This window comes from Oryctolagus cuniculus, chromosome 17 (assembly GCF_964237555.1).
Source record: "Oryctolagus cuniculus chromosome 17, mOryCun1.1, whole genome shotgun sequence".
In the NCBI taxonomy this organism is placed as follows: domain Eukaryota; kingdom Metazoa; phylum Chordata; class Mammalia; order Lagomorpha; family Leporidae; genus Oryctolagus; species Oryctolagus cuniculus.
The window spans coordinates 43,081,839-43,104,083 of record NC_091448.1 but is presented as its reverse complement, the minus strand read 5'-3'; the positions used below and the strand labels follow the sequence as shown (position 1 = coordinate 43,104,083).

Here is a 22,245-nt window from a genome sequence, read left to right as displayed (position 1 = left end):
CTGAAATCTGAAATAGTGCAAAAGACAAAAACTTTGACTGTCAAAAAGTTTTAGATTTCAGATTTTGGACTTTTGGATTAAGGATGCTCAATCTGTACCTATTTTTTTCTTTTCAAAGATTTATTTATTTGAAAAGGGGAGTTACAGAGAGGGGTCTTCCATTCACTGGTTCACTCCCCAAATGACTACAAGGGTTAGAGCTGGGCCAATTTGAAGCCAGGAGCTTCTTCTGGGTCTCCCATGCGGGTACAGGGGCCCAAGGACTTGAGCCATATTCTACTGCTTTCCCAGGCCATAGCAGAGAGCTGGATGGGAAGTGGAGCAGCCAGGTCTTGAACAGGCACACATATGGGATGCCAGTGCCACAGGCGGTGCTCCACCTGCTACATCACAGCGCCAGCCCCTATTTATGTATTTTAAAGTCAGAGTTAACAGAGAGAAGAGACAAAGAGTGATCTTCCATCTCCTGGTTAATTCCCCAAATGGCCACAACTACCAGGATTGGGCCAGGCAGTGGCCAGTGTCTTCTGGGGCTCCCATGTGGCATAGGGGCCCAAGGACTTGGGCCACCTTCCTCTGTTTTCCCACGCACATTAGTAGGGAGCTGGATCAGAAGTGGAGTAGCTGAGACTTGCACTGGCGCCCCTATGGGATGCCTGTGCTGCACACAGCGCCAGACCAAAACCTGTACCTACTTGAATTCAGTAGGCTTCTTATAAGCTTAGCAGTTCTGCTAAAAAACTGTATTTTTCTTTTCCTTAAGTTATTTTCCTTTTTCTATGCTTTTAAAATAAGCATCACTACAACAGTTCTCCTAGAACAAATGCAAACGTTGCTGTACACACGAAACACTGAGCTAACTCTAAAACAGCATCCTACCCAGTCTTACACTATTTCTCCATCAACTTTTCATTTCTTCAATCTGCTTGTGCTGTTCTATATCTTATAATGGAGAGAGGGGGCCAGTGGTAAAGCAGGTGAGGCCGTCACCTCCGATGCCAGCATCCAATAGGGCGCCTGTTTGATCCTGGCTGCTCCACTTCCAATCCACTTCCCTGCTAATGTGCCTGGGAAAGCAGTGAAGGATGACCCAAGTGCTTGGGCCCCTGCACACAAGTTGGAGACTCAGAGGAAGCTCCTGGCCTCAGTCTGGTCCAACCCTGACCATTGAGGCCATTTGGGGAATGAAAAATCAGCAGATGGAAGATCTGTCTCTTTCCCACCCCTCACACTCTGTAACTCTGACTTTAAAATAAATTAAAACAAAAAAGCAAACAAACAAAAAAACCCTGTAACTTATAATAAAAAAAACAGAGACAGATAAAAAGCACCAAACATTCTAACATATTTTTAAAAACATTTGAAATACGTGAAACATGTTGGTTTTTTTTACAAGACTTTATTTTAAAAACTCAACAAAAATATATAATCAAGCATTTCACATACACATACATCCCTGGTATCCGCAGGCAAGATAAGTAACAGAAGCCACAGCAGACAGACTGCACTGCTCTCTGGCAAGTCACCAACATCATCCTCTGCAGCGATGTAGACAAATCATCATCAACAACAACAACAACAACACCATGGCTTTAAAATAATTGTCCCTTAGCAAAAACAAAATATTGAGTAATAATACAGTAGATGGACTTTTCAAATGGACTAAAATGTGTAATACTTTATACCACAGGGGTCAAGTGGCAAGCTGCTTTCCAAAATTGAGCCCACTGCAGTACTGGGGGCTGGAGGAGGGCACCCCTTTTCTGGTTATCTCTTGGCTCTGTTTGTCAAAACACAACGTCATAGTCAAACTCAGTCGCCATTCCTAAGAAAAACAAAATCTTTTCCTACACAGAACCTTCACTCGCAGATCAGCCAGACATGCAACACCCACAACAGATACATTTTCTATGAGGCAATTCTGCCTTCTTCAGTCCATATTTACCTTCCAACTCATTGTTCCAGACCAAAACACTTCCTTCCCCTTTACAGCAAAGACTTATAGTGTGGCTCTACTGAAGTACTATATACACATCAGAACTAAAAATGAGAAAAGCCAGAGTCCACTTAACTCATAGTAGCTTATATCTAAATATATACATGTATGTATAAGTTTTCACAGTTAGACCTTAAAAAATTACATTTGATATGTTCAGAAATACTTCTTCTACAGACTATAAATAATATTTTAAAAGCTACACTGATAAAAATGCAATACATGAATGCATCAAATTAAATAAATCTCTGAAATCTTTAAAAAATAAAACTGAAGTAAAGCTGAGGTTTGTGTTAAGGGTACTCTGTTTGTCCCTGGTACTAGGGAAGGCAGAGTCTCCTAAATACGATAGGAGAGAAACTCCAAGACTTTGGAAGGAATGGGCAGTTCCTGCACTTCTTGGGTGGGCATCACTCTTCGGATTGACATGCGACACAGATGTTGAAGGCTAGGGACTTGCCTTGGAGTGGCCCAGAAATACACACTTCCATCCTGAGTGCTAAACAGAAACATAAAAAGCACAAGGTCAGCCACTCAAGGACAGCCCCACAGCTGAAACAACTATCACCAAAGGTTGTGTATTAGAGTCACAAACTCCACATTAACACCAAAGAACTAATGATATACTCTATGACAAGCTATCAGAATTATAAAGAGCATTTCTGAGGGACTTACTGGCTGCTTTGCCTGAAAGTCACCTTAAATTGCCCCTTAAAGAAAAGAGAAAAACATATTTACCCAGCAGCTAAAACACTACCATCAGTAGAAAAGGCACAGCAAAGACCATTGCTCAAAGGGGCCACTTGTACTGGAAGATCTTCATCAATTCTCCAGAACCTCACCATTCTAGAAAAAAAAATTATCTGGTGAGTGTTGAGTAGGAAATTCAGAGTAAAAGCAACTTTCAAAACACAGAAGGAAATTTAACTGTGTTTGGAGTCACAAAATACACACACATCACTCTATTTCTTACCAATAAGTAGCACATCTCACATAAAATCTCATCTTCAAACCTTCAGAGCAGCAAATACAAAATTACTGTTTTTCCTATTCATTGCACTTTAGAAATCTTCTGCTTCAACCCATTAAAATACTACTCAATAACATTTCTGTGAGCTAAACTAAAAGTGAATTTAAAAATCTATCCAGTTTGCCTAAACCCTAACAAAGAACACAAAGAAAACATGCATTTTTTTTTTTTTGGACAGGCAGAGTGGACAGTGAGAAAGGTCTTCCTTTTGCCGTTGGTTCACCCTCCAATGGCCGCCGCGGCCGGCGCGCTGCATGGTGCTGATCGGAAGCCAGGAGCCAGGTGCTTCTGGTCTCCCATGCGGGTGCAGGGCCCTAAGACTTGGGCCATCCTCCACTGCACTCCCAGGCCATAGCAGAGGGCTGGCCTGGAAGAGAGGCAACCGGGACAGAATCCAGTGCCCCGACCAGGACTAGAACCCTGTGTGCCAGCGCTGCAGGCGGAGGATTAGCCTAGTGAGCCGCGGCGCCGGCCAACATGCATTATTTTTAACTTAGAAGGACACCACTCAGTTTAAGACACAACAACACTGCCAAAGGTCTTATGCAGAGAGAGAGAGATTAAAACCCTAACTAACTGCAGAGAGGTTTTATGGCCTAAGAGCATTTTCATTACCCAGAAGCATGAAAGGAAATCTTTAAGCAGGCTACAATTCACACACTTACTTATCATCAGCAAGGCTTGCAATATGCAGTCCATCATGACTAAAAGACACAGATCGTACCCATCGGTCATTTGCTCCTCCAGCAAATATTGGAGTAGGAGGGGGAAACAGGTGCCTGAGGGCAAATACATGTTTTCAGTAGATACCAGAGTAATTCAAGAAACAAAACCACCCAGGTACAAAGTACATCTGCTTTTGAAAAAGGCTTAATGTAGCTTTAATGAATACAACTTAAAAGACTGAATTAAAGAATTTCCAATCCCTTTTTCACAATGTGGTTTAAGATAATAAGATAAAGCCCAACATTGGTTTTAACTATTTTTCCCTGACATGAAACTCCAAGTTATCACTTGGACAGAGTTATGTTAAATAACAAGACCTGTGTCAAGAAAGCCAAATTTAGTTTTAGAACTTATGTCTAAAGTTTCAAGGGTCTAAATAGCAAACTGAGAGACTACAATTTTAGATTTCATGTTAGTGAATCCATTCACATAACTTCTTAAAAGGTACAATGACAGCCAGAGATGAATTATAGACTAAGATAATTTATGCCAAACCCACCCAAATTCCATCAGAATTTCTCCATTGTATGGATCCCAGATATATACTCGAGTATCGTAAGATGCAGTAGCCAGCAATGCTCCATCAGGAGAAAAGTCACAAGCTACAACATCATGGTAATGTCCTTCTAGTTTCCGTATCATGGTGTATGTATCCATATTCCAAAGGAAAACCTGTAATAAAAAGGCAAAGGTTATAGCTTCATTTAAACACACAGAGGATAAAATGGCACATCTTTTAACTAACAATGCTACATTTAATTGAGATTATACTGAATTAAATGTAATAAATTATGAGTAATTTAAAGAATATGCTCAGTGTCACAGATTAAAAAAATCAGTCTTTAAGTTAATTAAAGCAGACATGCAAATTCTATTTCAAATGTTTCTGTTAAATGTTAATTTAAAAGTAAGCCTAAACATAAAGGCAATGCAATTTAACCACAAAGTTACACTGAAATCCATTTATTCCAAAAACTAGTTAACTAAAATATACAGAAACAGGGTTAAGTACTACAAACCCCCTTCTCTTTTTTTCCAGATACTACAAAATTTTTTAAAAATATACAAACAGAAAATGTAAGGTTAACAAATTGTTACTCCATTGGCATCTCCCTTTGAGATAATCACTTGTTTACAATACGCTTGCGTCACCAACGTGAGCCTAGGAAGAGAAACAGATACTGCAAGCAAAGAGAATTTTCACAGCCAAATGAAATTTCTTTGGCAAATAACAAGGATGTTAAACCACATTACAAAATGAAAATGATATTTTATGAAAATAACAATTATAACATTTCTATGAATCAAGATTTACTGATCTTGTTTCCCAAACTGACCACAATCTAGTCATTTCAAGTATAAAATAGTTAAAGTACTTAAGAAAGTCACACTCAGATTTATAATCTAAAGATCAGTAGTCAGCCTGTGCAGAATAGCTCTAGGAGGATTCTAATGTTTACTTCAGTCTATTACATTAAACGTGAGCTCAGAGGTTTATGACAACCTTTCCTCCTCTTGGAGTAAAAGTCCTTTTTGCTACATTTTCTGCACAGACACACTGTATTATTTCCAAAGGAAAGTTAAGTGTAAATTTTAAATTGGATCAAAGATTTAAGATATCTCTAGCATCTTAAAGAATTCCAAAAAATGGTTCAGAGAAACCATTTGAAAGCCAATTACCTTACATTAAGTTGTTTTTCACTTAAAACTTCCAATATGTCATTGAACTGGAAGATAAATTTACTTGGAGGAGTCAGTGAATTTCACTGAGGGGGAAATTATTTTAAAAAAGAAAAAAAGAAAGAAAGAAAAGCAGAAAGTGGACATCGACCAGCACCTGTGTACGTACAGTACACCTTGCAGCCGAATGCAAGGTTACTTCATCCTATGGTAAAGGTCGCCCCCAGCCCGGTAGCCAGAGATGCCACTCTTTCTGCCCAGCTAACACCATTGTGCGCCTGTGTGCGAGTGGTGCCAGCATAACCTCAATCACACCAATATTGCTGCCACCACCTGTGACAGGGAAAGCAAGAAGCATATGGAAAACACACAGCCTAAAATAGCAATGTCAACATCTAGCTTGTTGTTCTTACGATTTTTTTAAAAACTGAGTATCTTGTTCTAAACTTCTAACATTTGTAACTATCATTCTAATATCCCTCTTGGCTAAATAAAAGGCATTTTAACTAGCCTCCCACCCCACCCCCATCAATAAGAAAGTATATTGTGATCATCACATGTATTTGGACTTCAACCATTTCATAAATACCTGACACTATTAAAGCCCCTTTATACTAACTCAGAGCTGGTAAACAAATAATAGAGTTCATTAACAAACACAACCTTCTCACAAATCAAGTTTAGCTGTCCATAAATATGCTACATAAAGACAGATTATATCAAAATTTCTATTATAATTCACTCTAGACATACATGAGTGCTATTTTTATTCCTATTATTGGATTTTTAAGTTACTTTTTTCAGTTAAATGTCCAGGACAAGCTAGAAATCATAGCTTTAAAAACAGTAAACTGGACAAAAAAAATAGAACAACAGAGAAGAACATAATAATTAGCAAGGGAATGTTTTAACACACGAACTAGAGGTCTCTTCTGTAGCACATAAACTTTGCTATATCTTACAAAACCAAATCTGACATAGCTCTCATTTTACAAGTATTATTTCTAAGAACAATCCAACCTCTCATTTTATAATCAATAACTCTCTTTAATTTTCTTCATGCAAATTCTCCCCCATCATGAAGCATTTAAGATATTCATGACACCGAGCACAGACTAAACAGGTAGCTGAGATTTAAAATGATTTCGCACACATTTTTTATACTCCAATTCACAATGAATGGACAAGAACTTTGACACATACTGCTTTACTGGCTCCAACTGAACACAGCATAGAAGAGTCAGGCGAGAATGCACAGCTGTACACCCAGTTCTGATGCCCCCTCAACACTTTCATCATGTTTCCTGAACAAAGAAGATACCTGTGTTAATACACCGTAAACTAAGAACAGCAATAATCACAGGATCAGAAACTTTTATACACTAAAGCAACTGGGCTGGCAATATACACACCAACTGTTTACTTCTCTAAGGAAAATGATACTAACATACAAAATCTAGCCACTCAATACTGTGTTACTATGGCAGAGAAAGCATGCCTACAGGTCTAAATGCATAACATCTAGGCCTTTAAGAAAAGGTCTGTGACCTTTCATCTATAAGAAGTGATTATTTTAGTTCAATCTCCTCAGTCTACAGATAAGGACTGGAACACAGCAAGCTTAAAAGACTTCTTCAAAATGCCTTTTCATCTTTCATCCATTCTGATAACCTACATTCCACTCCGAAGTCCTTGTGTATCATAATTACAGAACTATGCTTCTATTATGTTTTCTCTGACACGTGGTAGTTAATATAGATTACAAAAAAATGTATAGGACTAAAATGGACATCTTGGGATTTGATAGCTGGTTTTAGTCCTTGTTTATAAACCTGTGGAACTGTGGTCTTCCTATTGCCTTGTGCCTGTGATTATAGAGTGGATTGAAATTATGTTCTTGCAAAAATTAAAGAAAAAATAAAAAGAAACTAAGGAAGGAGGAGGATTGAGAGAAGTAGGGATACTTTCTTAGAATTGTACCTATGAGGAGCTAGCACTGTGGCACAGCGGGTTCAAGTCCTGGCCTGCAGTACAGGCATCTCATATGGGCGCCCATCCAAGCCCTGGCTGCTCCACTTCCAATCTAGCTCCCTGCTAATGTGCCTGGGAAAGCAATGGAAGATGGCCCAAGTCTTTGGGCCCCTGCACCCACATGGGAGACGTGGAAGAAGCTCCTGGCTCCTGGCTTCAGATCAGCTCAGCTCCAGATGTTGCAGCTGTTTGGGGAGTGAACCAGTGGATGGAAGACTCCTTCTCTTTCTGTCTCTGCCTCCCTATAACTCTTTCAAATAAATCTTTAAAAAGTTATGCCTATGAATTAAAAATTTTTAAAAGAGGAAATGATAATACTATATTTTTAAAGTCAAATGCCCAAGATGGCACCAATATCTTGTAATAATAATATCAAGAAGCTAATCCTGGGGGAGAGGGAAGGTAGATCATTATATTCCTGGAATGGAATCTAAGAATTAGTGAATCTGTTAAAAACCAATTTTTTTTAAGAATTAAAAAAGAAACTAATCCTTTTTCACAGTCTGGAAAAAAAGACATACCATCATCTTTCAGGTCCCACACTCTGAGAGTTTTGTCTCTTGAAGCTGACACTAAGATCAAGCTCCCATCTGGAGCAAAAGTTAAATCTCTGACCACTTCAGTATGATCAACCAAGTTAAGGAGGAGCTTTCCTAAATGTGATGGAAGGAAAAAAAAAAAAAAAAAAAAGACATTATTAATTTCATCAGTTTTTACTTTTAAAAAATGAGATTATTCACTTTAAAAAAAAAAGGAATTATTAGACATCTCCTTATCTTATCAAGTATAAGATGACATTTACTTTATTAGTGCTATTCTTGTTACTTTTAAAGATTTTCTAAGTTTAACAAAAAAACTGACAAGGAATTCCTGAAATGTAACAAATTCCTAGATCAAGTTAATTTAGTATTTTTTTTTAATATTTATTTATTTATTTATTTATTTGAAAGTCAGAGTTACACAGAGAGAGAGAGAGAGAGAGAGAGAGAGAGGAGAGGCAAAGAGAGGTCCTCCATCTGATGGTTCACTCCCCAATTGGCTCCAAAGGCCAGAGCTGCACCAATCTGAAGCCAGGAGCCAGGAACCTCCTTTGGGTCTCCCACATGGGTGCAGGGTCCCAAGGACTTGAGTCATCCTCCACTGCCTTCCCAGGCCACAGCAGAGAGCTAGATTGGAAGTGGAACATTGGGTCTTAAACCAGCGCCCATATGGGATGCCGGCACTTCAGGCCAGGGTGTTAACCTGCTGCACCACAGCACCAGCCCCCGTTAATTTAGTATTAAGAAAAGCCCCTACACTGGCACTGTAGTGCAGCAGGTTAAAGCCCCAGCCTATAGCACTGGAATTTCATATGGGTGCCAGTTTGAGTCTCAGCTGCTCCACTTCCAATCCAGATCCCTGTTAATGTGCTAGGAAAGCAGCAGAGATGGCCCAAGTCCTTGGGCCTCCACATCCACATGGGAGACATGAAAGAAGATCCTGGTTCCTGGCTTCGGATAGGCTTAGCTCTGGCTGTTGCAGCCATTTGGGGAGTGAACCAGCAGATGGAAGAACTCTCTCTGTCTCTGCTTCTCTCTAACTCTAAATCTAAATCTAAAAAACAAAATAAAACAAAAAACCCCACAAAACCCTTTACATTCCAGTACATACCACATGCCAGAAAATACGTTCCCTAGACATACCATTTCCACATAATAGTCTCTAAAGAACCATCAAGCAGTGTGGATTTTATATTGTTTTCCTTTATTAAAACTATGAGCTGAATATGATGCCATTCCAGCCAATTAAACACATTCATGGCACTGATTCTTTTCAGTAAGTTAAGACACTCAAATACATTCTAGGGTCTATCAATAGTGCCCGGCATCATAAAATAATCAGGTATGCTTTTAAATCCATACCTGTATATACATCCCATATTTTGATACGTCCATTGCTTAACCCTGTGGCAAGAAGCAGCTGATCCTGCCCAAATCTGAATCGATGCCATTCTATATTCACACAGCGACTCTGTTTTTCAGGAACTGAAGATCCAAAAGCAAGACTCCAGACGATATCTCCACAGTCTATAATATGTTCACGAGGTTTGTTTTTCTGACCACCATCACTATTTTGTCTTGACAATCTTAAACTACTTGAACTGGTAACATTCTTGGTGCCATGCAGGAGACTGGGGAAAAGATTTCAACCAAATTATTATTTACTCTGGATTTGGATATTGAAATTATTGTTTCTTAAAATAACCTCAACATGGTTATAATAGTAATAAATTACAGAATTCCATAGATTGGAAGGGGAAAAGTCAGTATTTGGACTAAAAGGAAAGGACTAAAACAATGCAGATCTTTAACAGAAATTGTCTAGTAGCTGAGAAAAAGCTCAACAATAAAGCAATTCATAGTTTATTCGCCTCCCAAATTTTCCTCAAAACTACTCTATCAAATTTTAATCCAAAAGCAAAATGTAAACAAGCAAAAACAACCCTGTAATTTATTGTCACACTAATACCAAAAAATTACCTTTAAAAAGTCCAAACCATATTGATCAGTTTCTCAGACTTTCTAAAGTAATATGTAACAAAGACATTAATGACATACCTATGGAGGTCTACTGGATACCAAAAGCAGGAAAGACTAGAAAAAGCTTTCAACAAATTGTCAAACCCAACCCCAGATAATTACATCACCTATGCACTACTGTTATCCAGTAAAATTTGAATCTACAAGTGTCACACGTTGTAGGGCACGTGCTCTGGCACAGCACACACACACACATACATAATCACTCACTAGGCACAATTATTCTGCCTTTTAATGCACAGAAAATCCTAAAGAGACATAAATAGCTGAAAAATGTTCTATAATGTATAAACAAAGCCAGATAAGTCCTTACAAAAATTTTCCAATAAATATATTCAGCTCATGACTAAAACACAGTTACAGCATCATTATAATGGAAAATCTTTATCAAAATGTTTTTATTACCCCATATTAACAGAAAGCCATAAATTCCACAGAATATATATATAAAAAAGTCTTACAAGTTCCTAAGGCACTGGGACCACGGAACAAGCTTTACTGTACGATGTCCTTGCGACCAAGCAAAGTATGAACCATCTGGAGCAAAAGCAACGGTCCAATTCTCACGACCACATTTCTTGTCAAAAGGAGCTGCTGGAGCTAAAAGTTCACCTATAGTACGTGATCTCACTGCAAGGAAACAAAAATGCAAAATATCAGCTATAACCAACAATGAATGTGAGATCGCCTCTATACTACTTTGAGGTTCATGGAGACTTTTTCCCTTTTCTATGCAAACAGGGTGCTTTCCAATATCTAGAGTAGAGGTGGTTAACTCATGGCCCATGAAATCATTTGGTGTAGCCTGCCAAGGCAAGCTCAGGTGGGACTCAAAATTCAATAAATCTATAGCAGGCTAAATTAGTTTTAAGTTGATAATTTTGTATGGCACACAAATGATGTTACAAATATTCAAATAGCCTATGGTTGAAAAAATGTTCCCCACCCCCAATTAAATGGATTTATATGTGTGGCATGAGAAACTTTAATGATAGCAACTTCTCCAAAGTTTTGGCAAAGTGATTTTCCTAAAACTTCCTAAAGCAAGTTTTTCAGAAGTTTAAAAAAGTCAAATAATAATGTAATGATCAATTAGGGTGAGCAATTACCAAGGTCCTAATTTTTGCATCACATGTTTTTATCAAATCATTAACATTTAAAATGGAACATTTAAAGTTACTTTGCAAAAAAAATCTCCAAAATGTTTAGCATCAAAAAGCCATTATAAAACTACACCATTATTCAAAGGAAAGCACTACAAAATGGTCTATCCAAACCAAGAATTTGTCTTTTACTGAGACAGGTCACTAAAATCACAGAATCCTCTGGACTAGAAGGGACTAAAAAAATCTTGCTGATGAGCTACAAACTAACCCAAAAATGAAGTAATTTTAGCTTAAGGACAAAACAAGGGATAATTTAATACATTTTAAGGTGAACTAAATCTGGTGTCCATAACAAAAATTGGCATATTATCCGAGTATATGAATATTATTTCTGTATTTAATGAAAAATATTATCAGCAAGTTTCCATAGCCATGTGCCCATGCAAACTTAGCTGGAATTTTAGAACGAGATCTTTTTCATGTGCATTTATTTTCATTTCCTTGAAATACAAAGCCAGAGAGAGAATCTTCTATCCTCTGGTTCACTGACCAAATGGTACAACAGCCACAGCAGAGCCAGGCTAGAGTCAGGATCCCAGAACTACTTCCAGGTCTCCTTACATGGGTGGTAGGGACCTAAAGACTGAAGCCGTCATCTGCTGCCTCCCAGATGCATTAGCAAGGAAGCTGGATTGGAAGCTGAGAAGCCAGAACTCAAACTCACACTCTGATATGGGATTTAAGTGTCCCAAATGGCGACGTAATTTGCTGCACCACCGATACTATTTTGGTTTAGCTTTGACTTCAAATTTTGCAATTTTCCTTTTTCTGTCATGTCATCAGTTTAGTTTCCCTATTATCTATTTTGTAATTTGTGTCTGGTCAAACCTACAGTATAGGGGCAGGCAATGTGGTACATCAGGTTAAGCCACTGCCTGTGATACTGGCATCCCATGAGTATAGGTGAAAGTCCCATTTGCTCCATTTTTTTTTTTTTTGACAGAGTTAGACAGTGAGAGAGAGAGAGAGACAGAGAGAAAGGTCTTCCTTCCATTGGTTCACCCCCCAAATGGCTGCTACAGGCGGAGCTGCGCCGATCCGAAGCCAGAAGCCGGGTGCTTCCTCCTGGTCTCTCATGCAGGTGCAGGAGCCCAAGCACTTGGGCCATCCTCCACTGCCTTCCTGGGCCAAAGCAGGGAGCTGGACTGGAAGAGGAGCAACCAGGACTAGAACCCGGTGCCCATATGGGATGCCGCCACCACAGGCAGAGGATTAACCAAGTGAGCCACAGCGCTGGCCCCTATTTGCTCCACTTCTGGTCTAGCTCCCTGCTAGTTAGTATCTGGTTGTTAGTTATTTGGGGAGTATAATCAGTGGATGGATGATTTCTCTCTCTCTCTCTGCCTTTCAAATAACTAAATAAATCTACAGTATTATGATACTTTAAAATTATTTTCAGGGCTGGCACTGTGGCATGGAGGATAAAGCCATTGCTTGTGGTGCCAGCAGCCCATATGGGCGCCAGTTCAAGTCCCAGCTGCTCCACTTCCAATCCAGCTCTCTTCTGTGGCCTGGGAAAGCAGCAGAAGATGGCCCAAGTCCTTGGGCTCCTGCACCTGCGGGGGAAACCCAGAGGAAGCTCCTGGCTCCAGATCAGTGGAGCTCTGACCGAGCTTGGACTGATGCAGCCAAATGGGGAGTGAACTAGTAAATGTAAGACCTCTCTCTCTGCCTCTCCTTCTCTCTGTGTAACTCTGATTTTCAAATAAATAAATAAATCCTTAAATTTCCTTTTCAAGTAAGGAATCATTTATCTGTTGTCTATGGTTACTTACATACACACAAACCCCCAAATGTACTCATTCAGTGACACTTTCAGTCTGCATGTATACTCTATCAAAAGCCAGCACAGCACCTGGCGTATAACAAATGCTCTGTAAATATTTACTGAACAAATATGAAAGCACATGTATGAACTCCCATACTTCAGTTTCAAATATGTAAAACAAAAAACCCAAAAAATAAGGCAAAACAAAAACTCCAAACAAAAGAGAAAAGCTCAGGGCAGCAGGAGAGGCATTTGGTCTAGCAGTTAAGAGGCCGGTTTGGTTGCCTGCATCCCGTTTCAGAACACCTGGGTTCCAGACCCAGGTCTACCCCTGACTGCTGCTGAGGTACATCCCAGGAGGCAGCAGGTGATGGTTCAACTCAGAAGACTCGGACTGAGTTCTAGTCCCAGCTGCTGTAGACATCTGAGAAGTGAACCAGGGGATGGAAGCTCAAGAGGGCATGCAACTCCCAGTTTCTCTACATTCCTCCAAGCCCACAGTCCTACAGGGTCATTCTGCTAGAGTTCTTAATATGCCTGTACCCTGAATCTGCAACTTATGGCCAAATGTTTTTTATAATTTTGGTTTCTGTTTAATCACTATCTTTTAAAATCCTATGAATTTTAGGGGGGGGAGCAAAATTCACAATGGGAGCAAATTTTTTTAAATGCATTTTTTTTAAATGCAACTAAAAAATGTAAGCATTATCTTAAAGGAGAAAGACCCTGATTAAGTGAAAACACCAAATTTCACACAGAAGATGCCTTTTTTTAAAATTTGTATTTCAAGGTTACTTTATTTTTTTTGTCACAATCATGAAACTCCACTTGTATAAGGGAATGGTAATAAATTAACTGATAATTGGTTCAAACAACAAAGATTCTGAAATACAATTTATTTTCAAATACATAGAAATTTAAGAAATTGGGTCATTGTAAAACCTGCCAAATAAACACACTGCACTCTGACAAGGATTTTTACTAATAATTGCCTTGATTACATATACTTATTAGCTAGCACCCATATCAAATTATTTCTACACTTTAATCAAATTATTTAAGCACTCAAATATGAACTGAGGCAATATTATAAACCTAGCAAAAGCTTTATAATGAAGCACACTGAAAAAATGCTTTCTAAGTTAAGCATCTATTACAGTACCTGTGACTATGTGTTCGCATCCTCAGAAATGTATGAACTGAATGACCTTGCCTAAGGAAAAGACCGCCCACCATGGGAAATCCACCCTAAGATACAGAACTACGTTATTAATATCTATACAGTAGTAACGTATCGTCTGAGTCAGCGCTGAAACCAGACCGACCAGACTGAGCTCCTTCTTCACATTCCTCCCTGGAATTCACGGCCAGAAAGGGAGGGTCTGTGGCATGCCTTGTGACTCCTTGTCATGGAGAATTCTTTAATCACTTTTTCAGAATCTTGCCCCTACTTTCAGTGTGTACTTGAGAAGCCAAACTTGGCTTGATTACAATTAATACCCAAGAAAAGGGGGAAAGTAAGTCCTTATTCATAGATACAAAGCTGCACAGTAAAAGAAATGTTTCATTTTGTATCCAGATGATACTTCAGAAAAAAGAAACAAAGTGCTTCATTAAAAAAGTTTAGAAAAGGTCAAAGTTCTTCTAGATATTTAACACTTAGTAATTTTTAACTTTGTAACAAATAATACTGAATAACAACTTTATAACAAATCATACTGAAACATAAGAATGAATTTTTTTTAATTAAAAAGAAAAGAATTGCCAATTTAGTGGCTGGTTCTACCTTATGCAGGTATACTAAGAAGGTCTACCCATCCCCTAGGAAAGAGGACGGGAAAGTTTTCAAAACTGGGTAACAGGATGCAGTAAAATCCAGATAAACCAAAGACATCACTCAGCAACACCGGGGTATAATGGGGGCGGGGGGGGGGGGGTGTCCACTAGACTCATTACGAGTTCTATGTTCCATCTTCAAAACGTACTAGTCTTAAAACACAGTTAAAATAAGAACCGAACACAAATTTTGGATGTTGCATCCTTAAAAGTTATTAAAATAGGGGTTAAAGTCCCCTCCTAGTCAGCCACTCCACTTTTTTACCTAAGAGAAGAAAGAGCCGAGAATTCCAAGCCAGCTCCATATATGAAGTCCAGCCACACGCAGGACAGAGGGCGCTGGGGCTACCCGGGCTTCTGCGCTCCTTCAGAAACACCTGCCCTCCGTGTGTTTAGTAAAAGTACAGACAGTACAAACAGGAAAATGCAGGGGCTCCCAGCTCAGTGGCCACGGCCAATTTGTTTTGAATGAACACAGCGAGCTCGGTGTCTACGCAATACGCCGCTGGATGCACAGCACCCCAACACCCCCCGAAGCCGCCTAAAAGATGCGCGGGGCTCCCGCGGAGGCAGCGAGCGGGTGCGCGCGCACAGCCGGCTCCGGCGCGGCAGGCCGAACACCGACCGGCTTTTCCGAGAGCCTCTGCAGACCCGGCTCTTCTGCACAATAAATGGCCTTCCTTCGGCCACTCCACCCGACCACTCTGCTCCTCCCATGTGTGTCTGAGAGATAACCCCGAACGCGTCTCCTCCCTTGACCCGCCCTGCCATTTTCTAAAATTGCACCTTCTCCGGGCTTCTGCCGCCTCTCCAGGCACATTTCTCCTCCGAGAGCCCGGGGGAAGGCACGAGGAACCTGTCCTCTCGTCGCAGCTCGCAACACCCGGGCTGGTTCTGCCACGAAGCCCTCTGGGAGGAGCCCGCCTCGGCCCGCCGGACGCCCCCGGGAGTCCCCGGCGCCCTGCACGGACGGCCGCCCCGCCCCGCCCTCCGCCGCATCCCCGGCGGCCCGTCCGCCCTCCCTCGAGCGCCTGCCTCGGACTCCGAGGCGCTTCTTCCCGACCTTCCCCGGGGAGCCCCTGCCTCGCCTCCGCCCCCGCGCGCTCCACCGCCGTCCCATTCCTCACCGATCTCTTTCTCGTTGACCCTCGGGGGAAAGCTGGCCATCTATGGGGTACCGTCTGATTCCGGGGGACACGATGCGGACGCAACCACAGAGAAGGGAACGGCGAGCGCTGAGGGGCGTGACGCGGGCTCGGTCCCTCCCGAGCCCGGGGACGAAGGGGAGGGGTGGGGTGGCTTCTGCGGGTACCCCGGAAAAGCTCCCGAGGGCTTCGGACCGAACCCCGGAGTCAAACACAGACAATAGACCCTGTACGCTGATTCCCGCCAACGGACCTACTGAGGCCCTTCCACGCTGTCGACGGCAAACGAGGCACTGGAGACAAAATGGCGGGCGGCGCGGGTGATATCTGGGCGGCGGGGGCGGAGTCGAGCTGCGTCATGAGCCTGGCCCCGCCCCTCGACGCACGGGACGTGACGGCCAGTGCTGGGCGCGCGCGGGCGTTGTCTGGGGGGCCGGGTGGGAGCGGCCGGGGGAAGGCCACGGCGGGAGAGGCGCGGGGTCCCGGCCCTGGAGGGGCTGCGGCCTCCCTAGCGACCGTTCTCCCCTCCCGACGGCGCGCTCCAGGCCGGGATGCCCTGGCGTGCGCTTTTAGGTTGAATTGCCTTTGAAAAGGGCAAGCAGAGGATTGTATGGTACCGATCAGGCGGTAACCTAGAGACTGCGTGGAATGTGGACCGAAAGGGACGAGGAGGACCTGTGCGATGTTAACGCGCATCCCCGGGGCCGCGCTGCTAGTGGACAGGAAGGAAGTGAGCGTCGTGGCGCTCCGCCTGGGCGGCCGCGACGTGAGCCTGCGACGGGCCTTGGGAAGGGCGTGCCGGGCGCCGCCCTGCGGCCTCCCCGGGCCCGCGCGTCCCCGGCCGGCCCTCGGAGCCGGTGGTCAGAGCAGCTTCCGGCGTGTGGGCGCACACGGACCGGCCCGCCCGCCACGCGGGTCCCGGTCGCGCGCGGCACGTTTGCGTTTCCACAGGCGCGTGTGTGGACCGAGCCTCACTCGGAAATCAGGCCTAGCGGGCTGGGAATTTCAAATATGCGGCAGATACCCAAGGGAGAGGCGGTGGCAGCCCGCCTCCTTTGAGAGCCCTCGGATGACGTCCTGTGCGGTGCGGCACGTCTCCGTCTTTTCCTTCGCGCGTGTGTGACGTGCTTAAAATATGAAATGGTTAATTAGGTCCACGAAATCGTCTCCCCTGTTGTTCACCTTCATAATGCGTGAGGATTTCAGCGCCAGGCGCTGGGACTGGTTGCTGTATATTTAAAAGAAAAATTTTAATGCAATTTTGTAGCTCATATTCCAACGTTTGTGTCAGTCTGAGTTCTCTAACCAACTGCTGTTATTTTCAAGCAATTAATTCCCACTTGGAGTTTATTCCTGCTAACCAACTGACCAGTGGCAGTGGTACGAAAAAGAAGTTCATGACTTGCAGACTCATTCCTGATAGTATCTACTATTTACTAGGTCCTGTCCCCGGGAGAGCTTTTGTGGATTAACCGGTTTGTGTTGATCAGAGTCACGTTTTGCAAACTGTAAGTGGCAGGGCCAGGTTTGAACCCAGACTTGTTTGACTGCCCTATTTCAGAGCTACTTTTCTTCGCATAAATAAACCTAACTTGAAAAGTAAATATGTACCTGACATTTCATATCTGAGTTTGTTAGTTTAGCTTCAAATCTGAATGGGGTTCTGATCCCCTTCCTGCCCCGGAAGTGTTTGAGTTTGTCCTGAGTTCTGTCCGTGGCCACGCCTCTTATTCCTGGGTCCTGACCCCCTCTCTTTTGGACTTAACTACTGACTCCAAGGGAAGACGCTCAAGTCCAGGCTTGATTTTCCTCTTGAGCTTAATTCAGACACCTGGAAAACAGCTCACCACGTTAAAACTGAGCACATCTTCTCTCCCGAATATCTGGTCTGCCTTGTGTACATCCTGCCCTTGTGAGAAAGCCGACCTGGTCTCCCCAGCCTCTGGTCTGGGACCTTCGTCACTCCCCCATCTCCTCCATGCAGCATGGAGTCAACCCATCCACGAGCGCCAGCAGTGTTTTCTCTTGACCTCTTCTGGAGTCTGTGTTCTCTGCACCTCTGCGGCTGCCACTGTCATGGTTCAGGATCTTGTCATCTCATTCCTCTCAAGGACTCTGTAACCCACGCTCTGAGAAACCACCGCTGACACTTTGGTGTATTTCCTTCCGATCTCAAACACTGACTAGTTGCATCATTTCCTTGAAAGGATCGCTGAGTCTCCCTGTGTCTCAGTCTTCTCATCTGTAACATGGGGACGGTAATAAAACCTACCCCATAATTTTGAATATTAGTTCTGTATTTACAACAGAGCCTGACAGGGAACAATATAAGCATTAGATGCAATTTTTTAAAAAGGTTTATTCATTTGAAAGGCACAGTTACAGAAAGAGAGACATCTTCCATCCGCTGATTCACTCCCCAAATGGCCCAATGCTTAGAGCTGGGCCAGACCAATGCCAGGAGCCAGGAGTTTCTTCTGGGTCTCCCAAGTGCATGCAGGTGCCCAAGCACTTTCTGCTTTCCCAGGGAGCTGGATGGGAAGTGGAGAAGCTGGGACTTGAACTAGCGCCCATATGAGATGCTGGCATTGCAGGCAGAGGCTTTACCTGCTATTCTACAAGGCCAGCCCCATAGATGCAATTTTTTTTAAGATTTATTTATTTATTTGAAAGAATTACAGAGAGAAAGAAGGAGAGGCAGAGAGAGAGAGAGAGAGAGAGAGATAGGTCTTCCATCCGCTGGTTCACTCCCCAGTTGGCCGCAATGACCGGAGTCATCCCAATCTGAAGCCAGGAGCCAGGAGCTTCTTCTGGGTCTCCCACATGGGTGCAGGGACCCAAGGACTTGGGCCATTTTTCACAACTCTTCCAGGCCATAGCAGAGAGCTATTTGAGAAGTGGAGCAGCCGGGACTAGAACCAGCGCCCAAATGGGATGCCAACACTGCAGGCGGCAGCCTTACCCGTTATGCCACAGCACCTGCCCCAGATGCAGTATTTTTATAACAGCAAAATTTAACAAAATCTCATAGAAAATAAGGAATTAGCAAAGAATCATATGAATATATATTATATAATCAAAATCTGATTATATATAATCAAAATAATAAGTAAAAATTCTGGAAAGGATCCATGTCAAAAACAAATCTGACTCAACCACAAAAATGCATTCTCTGTGAATCTCATTTTTTAGTTACAATCCCAAAAACATTGCTTTTGTGCTGATTTACCCATAATTTTTGTCATGCAGGTAGTATTTCGTTTGAAATTTTTGGACAAACATTTAATTATCTTTAAAAAATGTATTAATTTTTTTTTGACAGGCAGAGTTATACAGTGAGAGAGAGAGAGAGACCGAAAGGTCTTCCTTCCGTTGGTTCACTCCCCAAATGGCCACTATGGCTGGCGCACTGTGGCAGGCGCGCTGCACTGATCCGAAGCCAGGAGCCAGGTGCTTCTCCTGGTCTCCCATGCAGGTGCAGGGCCCAAGCACCTGAGCCATCCTCCACTGCACTCCGGGGCCACAGCAGAGAGCTGGACTGGAAGAGGAGCAACCGGACAGAATCCAGCGCTCCAACCGGGACTAGAACCCAAAGTGCCAGCGCCTCAGGCAGAGGATTAGCCAAGTGAGCTGTGGTGCAGGCCAAAAATGTATAAATTTTTATGTATTTATTTGAAAGTCAGAGAAAGAAAGAGCTCTTCCAGTTCACCCCCAAAATCCCAGAAGCAGCTAGGGCTAGGTCCGGCAAATGTCAGGAGCCTGGAATCCAATCCAGGTCTCCATGTGGATGCTAGCCAGAAGCCTGAATGGGAGGCACAGCCAGTTGAATTCTGTCATGGGATGTGAGTATCACTAGTGGTCTCAACCACTGTGCCATTTACACAGCCATTAAATATATTCAGACAGACAGACAGACGTGCACCACATAACATGTTGTCCATAGTGCACAGCATGCACAATGGTGTTCCAGTAAGATTACAGCGTCTGGTGATGTCATGGTGACCGTAGCTTGTTTCAGTACACCATATCCTGTCCAGATAGCAACAAAACTGCCTAGGGAAGACTTTCTCAGAACCATCCCCATTGCTAAGCAATGCCTGACTGCGTGTGACTGCGTGCTCACGTCTCAGCCAGATGTGCAGATGTGGTGTGAACAACGTGGCATTTTTGCATAATTACCCCTTGTTTTCTCTGTACCGTTTTCTTAGAATGGCAGGGAGGCACAGGAGCACAAGAGAGGTGGAGCCGGAGTTGTCACATTCTTGTGTTCAGAGGGATGACTTTAATTGAGCATATGGAAATAGTCAGCACTTACAATCTATATGTTTCTGCCTGGCCTTGTTTCCTTTGATTATAAAATACTGTCCTGAATTAATGAAACCTTTGCTATGTCATTGTAGGTGAACGTCATTTGAAAGTGAATTTTTTCCTTTTCTGCCCCAAACCACACAACACTTAATGAGATGGAGAAAGGCAGGCTTCTCCTGGAACACTCTCCTTAACGCCTGCTTATTTGTTTTGACTTTTTGAACCTATCTGCTGTTGTTAGTGTTGCTATAGTAACTCCAAGTTAAACCTGAGGCTAAGCCTCGGAATTCATCCAGAGTTATCCAGGGTGTGGATTCTAGGCCCGGAGTTTCAAAGCGTGGACTTTGTGGTGTGAAGTCTGGGGTTTTAGATGGAAGAGTATGGAATTTGCTCAGGATTCTGCTGGGCAAGTATGATTTGGACATAAAAGCTTGCCCACTAGTAAACATGATTAGAAATCTTTATCACTGTGGAACACATTGGGAAAAAAAGTAATAACAGGGCCCAGAGGAGAATTTTGGAGGCACCCACTTCTGGCTGCCTTGCTAGGGAGGAAATAGTTCTGGTGCCCCAGTTTTTACCCTGCTTTCGTATCTTTCACTCCTTCCAGCCCCCTCCACCGATTGCACTTTTTTGGGGGCAGAGTTTTTGACAGTGTGGTGTGAGCAGTATACTAGCACTGGGCTTTCAAAGTGTGTAACTTGATCTAAGTTTGGAAAGCAGTGCAGCCAGCCTAGGACTCTGTCTGCATCTGTACATCTCTGTCTGCAGCAGAGTGCCCTTGGCGACTTCCCGGAGTCGCTGTAGGATTTCCTCTGCCCACTGATGAGCTAACCTGTCTCATCCTGCTCCTCTCCTTCCTCCCCGACTCAGGGTGATTACTCACAGGCCATATCCTTTAGCTCAGCCCTCCACCTGCAGGAGAAATCCGAGTGAAATGGAATATCCCATGCTGTCGTGGGGATTTTCCGCATAACATTTGTCTTCCTCTGATCGAGTGTTGACGTCCATGTTTCTGAATATTTCCGACTGTGACCTTGCAATGGGACTGTCAGGCAGAGGACAATTTCCTTCACCAGCTGCATGAAACCTGAGGACTTCCCTAACTTGCCCTCCTCTTCATTCTCTTGTTTCTCGTCTGAGAAATGCTTGCTGCTGCTTCCCTTTCCGGTAGCCTGGCTCCCTGGGCAGCATTTAAATCATCTGTCTTTGTCCTCCTGGCTGGGCAAGGACACCAGCTGGAATTTGGATCTTTTCCCAGGGGTCTTTAGAGAGTCAGTCCCACCTGCAGGACTCAGGCCACCTCTCCTCAAGCTTTCGCCCCTACGAGCCAGTCTTACCCTTTGCAAGTAATAGACTTGAATGTGAGATGTTTCTACTGGTCTCTGGGCTTGCTGGTACAAGGACAATTCAAAACATTAAAATCCAGGCATAGTTTTCTCATAACACACATTTTCTATGAACATTTTGAAGACCCCTTCTGCCGGGTAAGGCTGCTGCCTGCAACTTGGGTATCCCATAGGGTGCCAGTCTGAGTCCTGGCTGCTCCACTTCCAATCCAGCTCCCTGCTAATGGTCTGGGAAAACTAGCAGAAGCTAGCCCAGGTGCATGGGCCTCTGCACCCATGTGAGAGACCCGGAAGAAGCTCCTGGTTCCTTGCTTGAGCCTGGCCCAGCCCTGGTTGTTGTGATCAACTGAGGAGTGAACCAGCAAATGGAAGATTCTTTCCTTCCTTCCTCCCCCCCTCCCACCTTCCCTCCCTCCCTCCCTCCTTCCCTCCCTCTCTTCCTCTCTCCCCCTCTCCACCTCTCCCTCCCCTCCCTAACTCTGACTTTCAAATATCCATGCATGGATATATGGATATCAAACATGTTTTGGACCAGGACAAATTTACCTTTTAATTTCATTTTCCACAAACCTCTTGAAGTACCCTCGTGTATACTTTGCAATATTTTAGGACTTTCTGACTGATTTCCACA

The 22,245-nt window shown here is 43.2% G+C and overlaps 1 protein-coding gene across 4 annotated transcripts; it reads right to left on the bottom strand.

Annotated features, from left to right (window-relative positions):
- Window positions 1–772: 772 nt before the first annotated feature.
- Window positions 773–16,258, bottom strand: WSB1 (WD repeat and SOCS box containing 1). Of its 4 annotated transcripts, none has more exons than XM_051825437.2 (9): window positions 15,940–16,258; window positions 10,504–10,672; window positions 9,365–9,633; window positions 7,985–8,116; window positions 6,636–6,736; window positions 4,252–4,424; window positions 3,692–3,805; window positions 2,735–2,842; window positions 773–2,495 (listed from the first exon to the last, which is right to left on the bottom strand). In XM_051825437.2, the coding sequence occupies exons 1-9, from the start codon at window positions 15,977–15,979 to the stop codon at window positions 2,336–2,338; spliced, it is 1,266 nt and encodes a 421-aa protein (XP_051681397.1). In that variant the 5' UTR covers window positions 15,980–16,258; the 3' UTR covers window positions 773–2,335. The 4 variants fall into 4 exon arrangements, with proteins under 4 accessions (XP_051681397.1, XP_069917199.1, XP_069917198.1 ...); XM_070061098.1 differs by having other exon boundaries at window positions 4,252–5,765; window positions 15,940–16,253; XM_070061097.1 differs by lacking the exon at window positions 15,940–16,258 and adding an exon at window positions 15,599–15,769.
- Between the last annotated feature and the right edge of the window lie 5,987 nt (window positions 16,259–22,245).

Excerpts from the sequence above, each read along its gene's own strand:
- WSB1 (XM_051825437.2), bottom strand. The coding sequence starts at position 15,979 with ATGGCCAGCTTTCCCCCGAGGGTCAACGAGAAAGAGATCG. Across the intron at positions 4,425-6,635 it reads CAGTTGGAGCCAGTAAAGCA|GTTTTCCTTTGGAATATGGA; the intron begins GTATGTGTCAAA and ends TTTTTATTACAG. Across the intron at positions 2,496-2,734 it reads GGTAGTGTTTTAGCTGCTGG|CACTCAGGATGGAAGTGTGT; the intron begins GTAAATATGTTT and ends GTTTCTGTTTAG.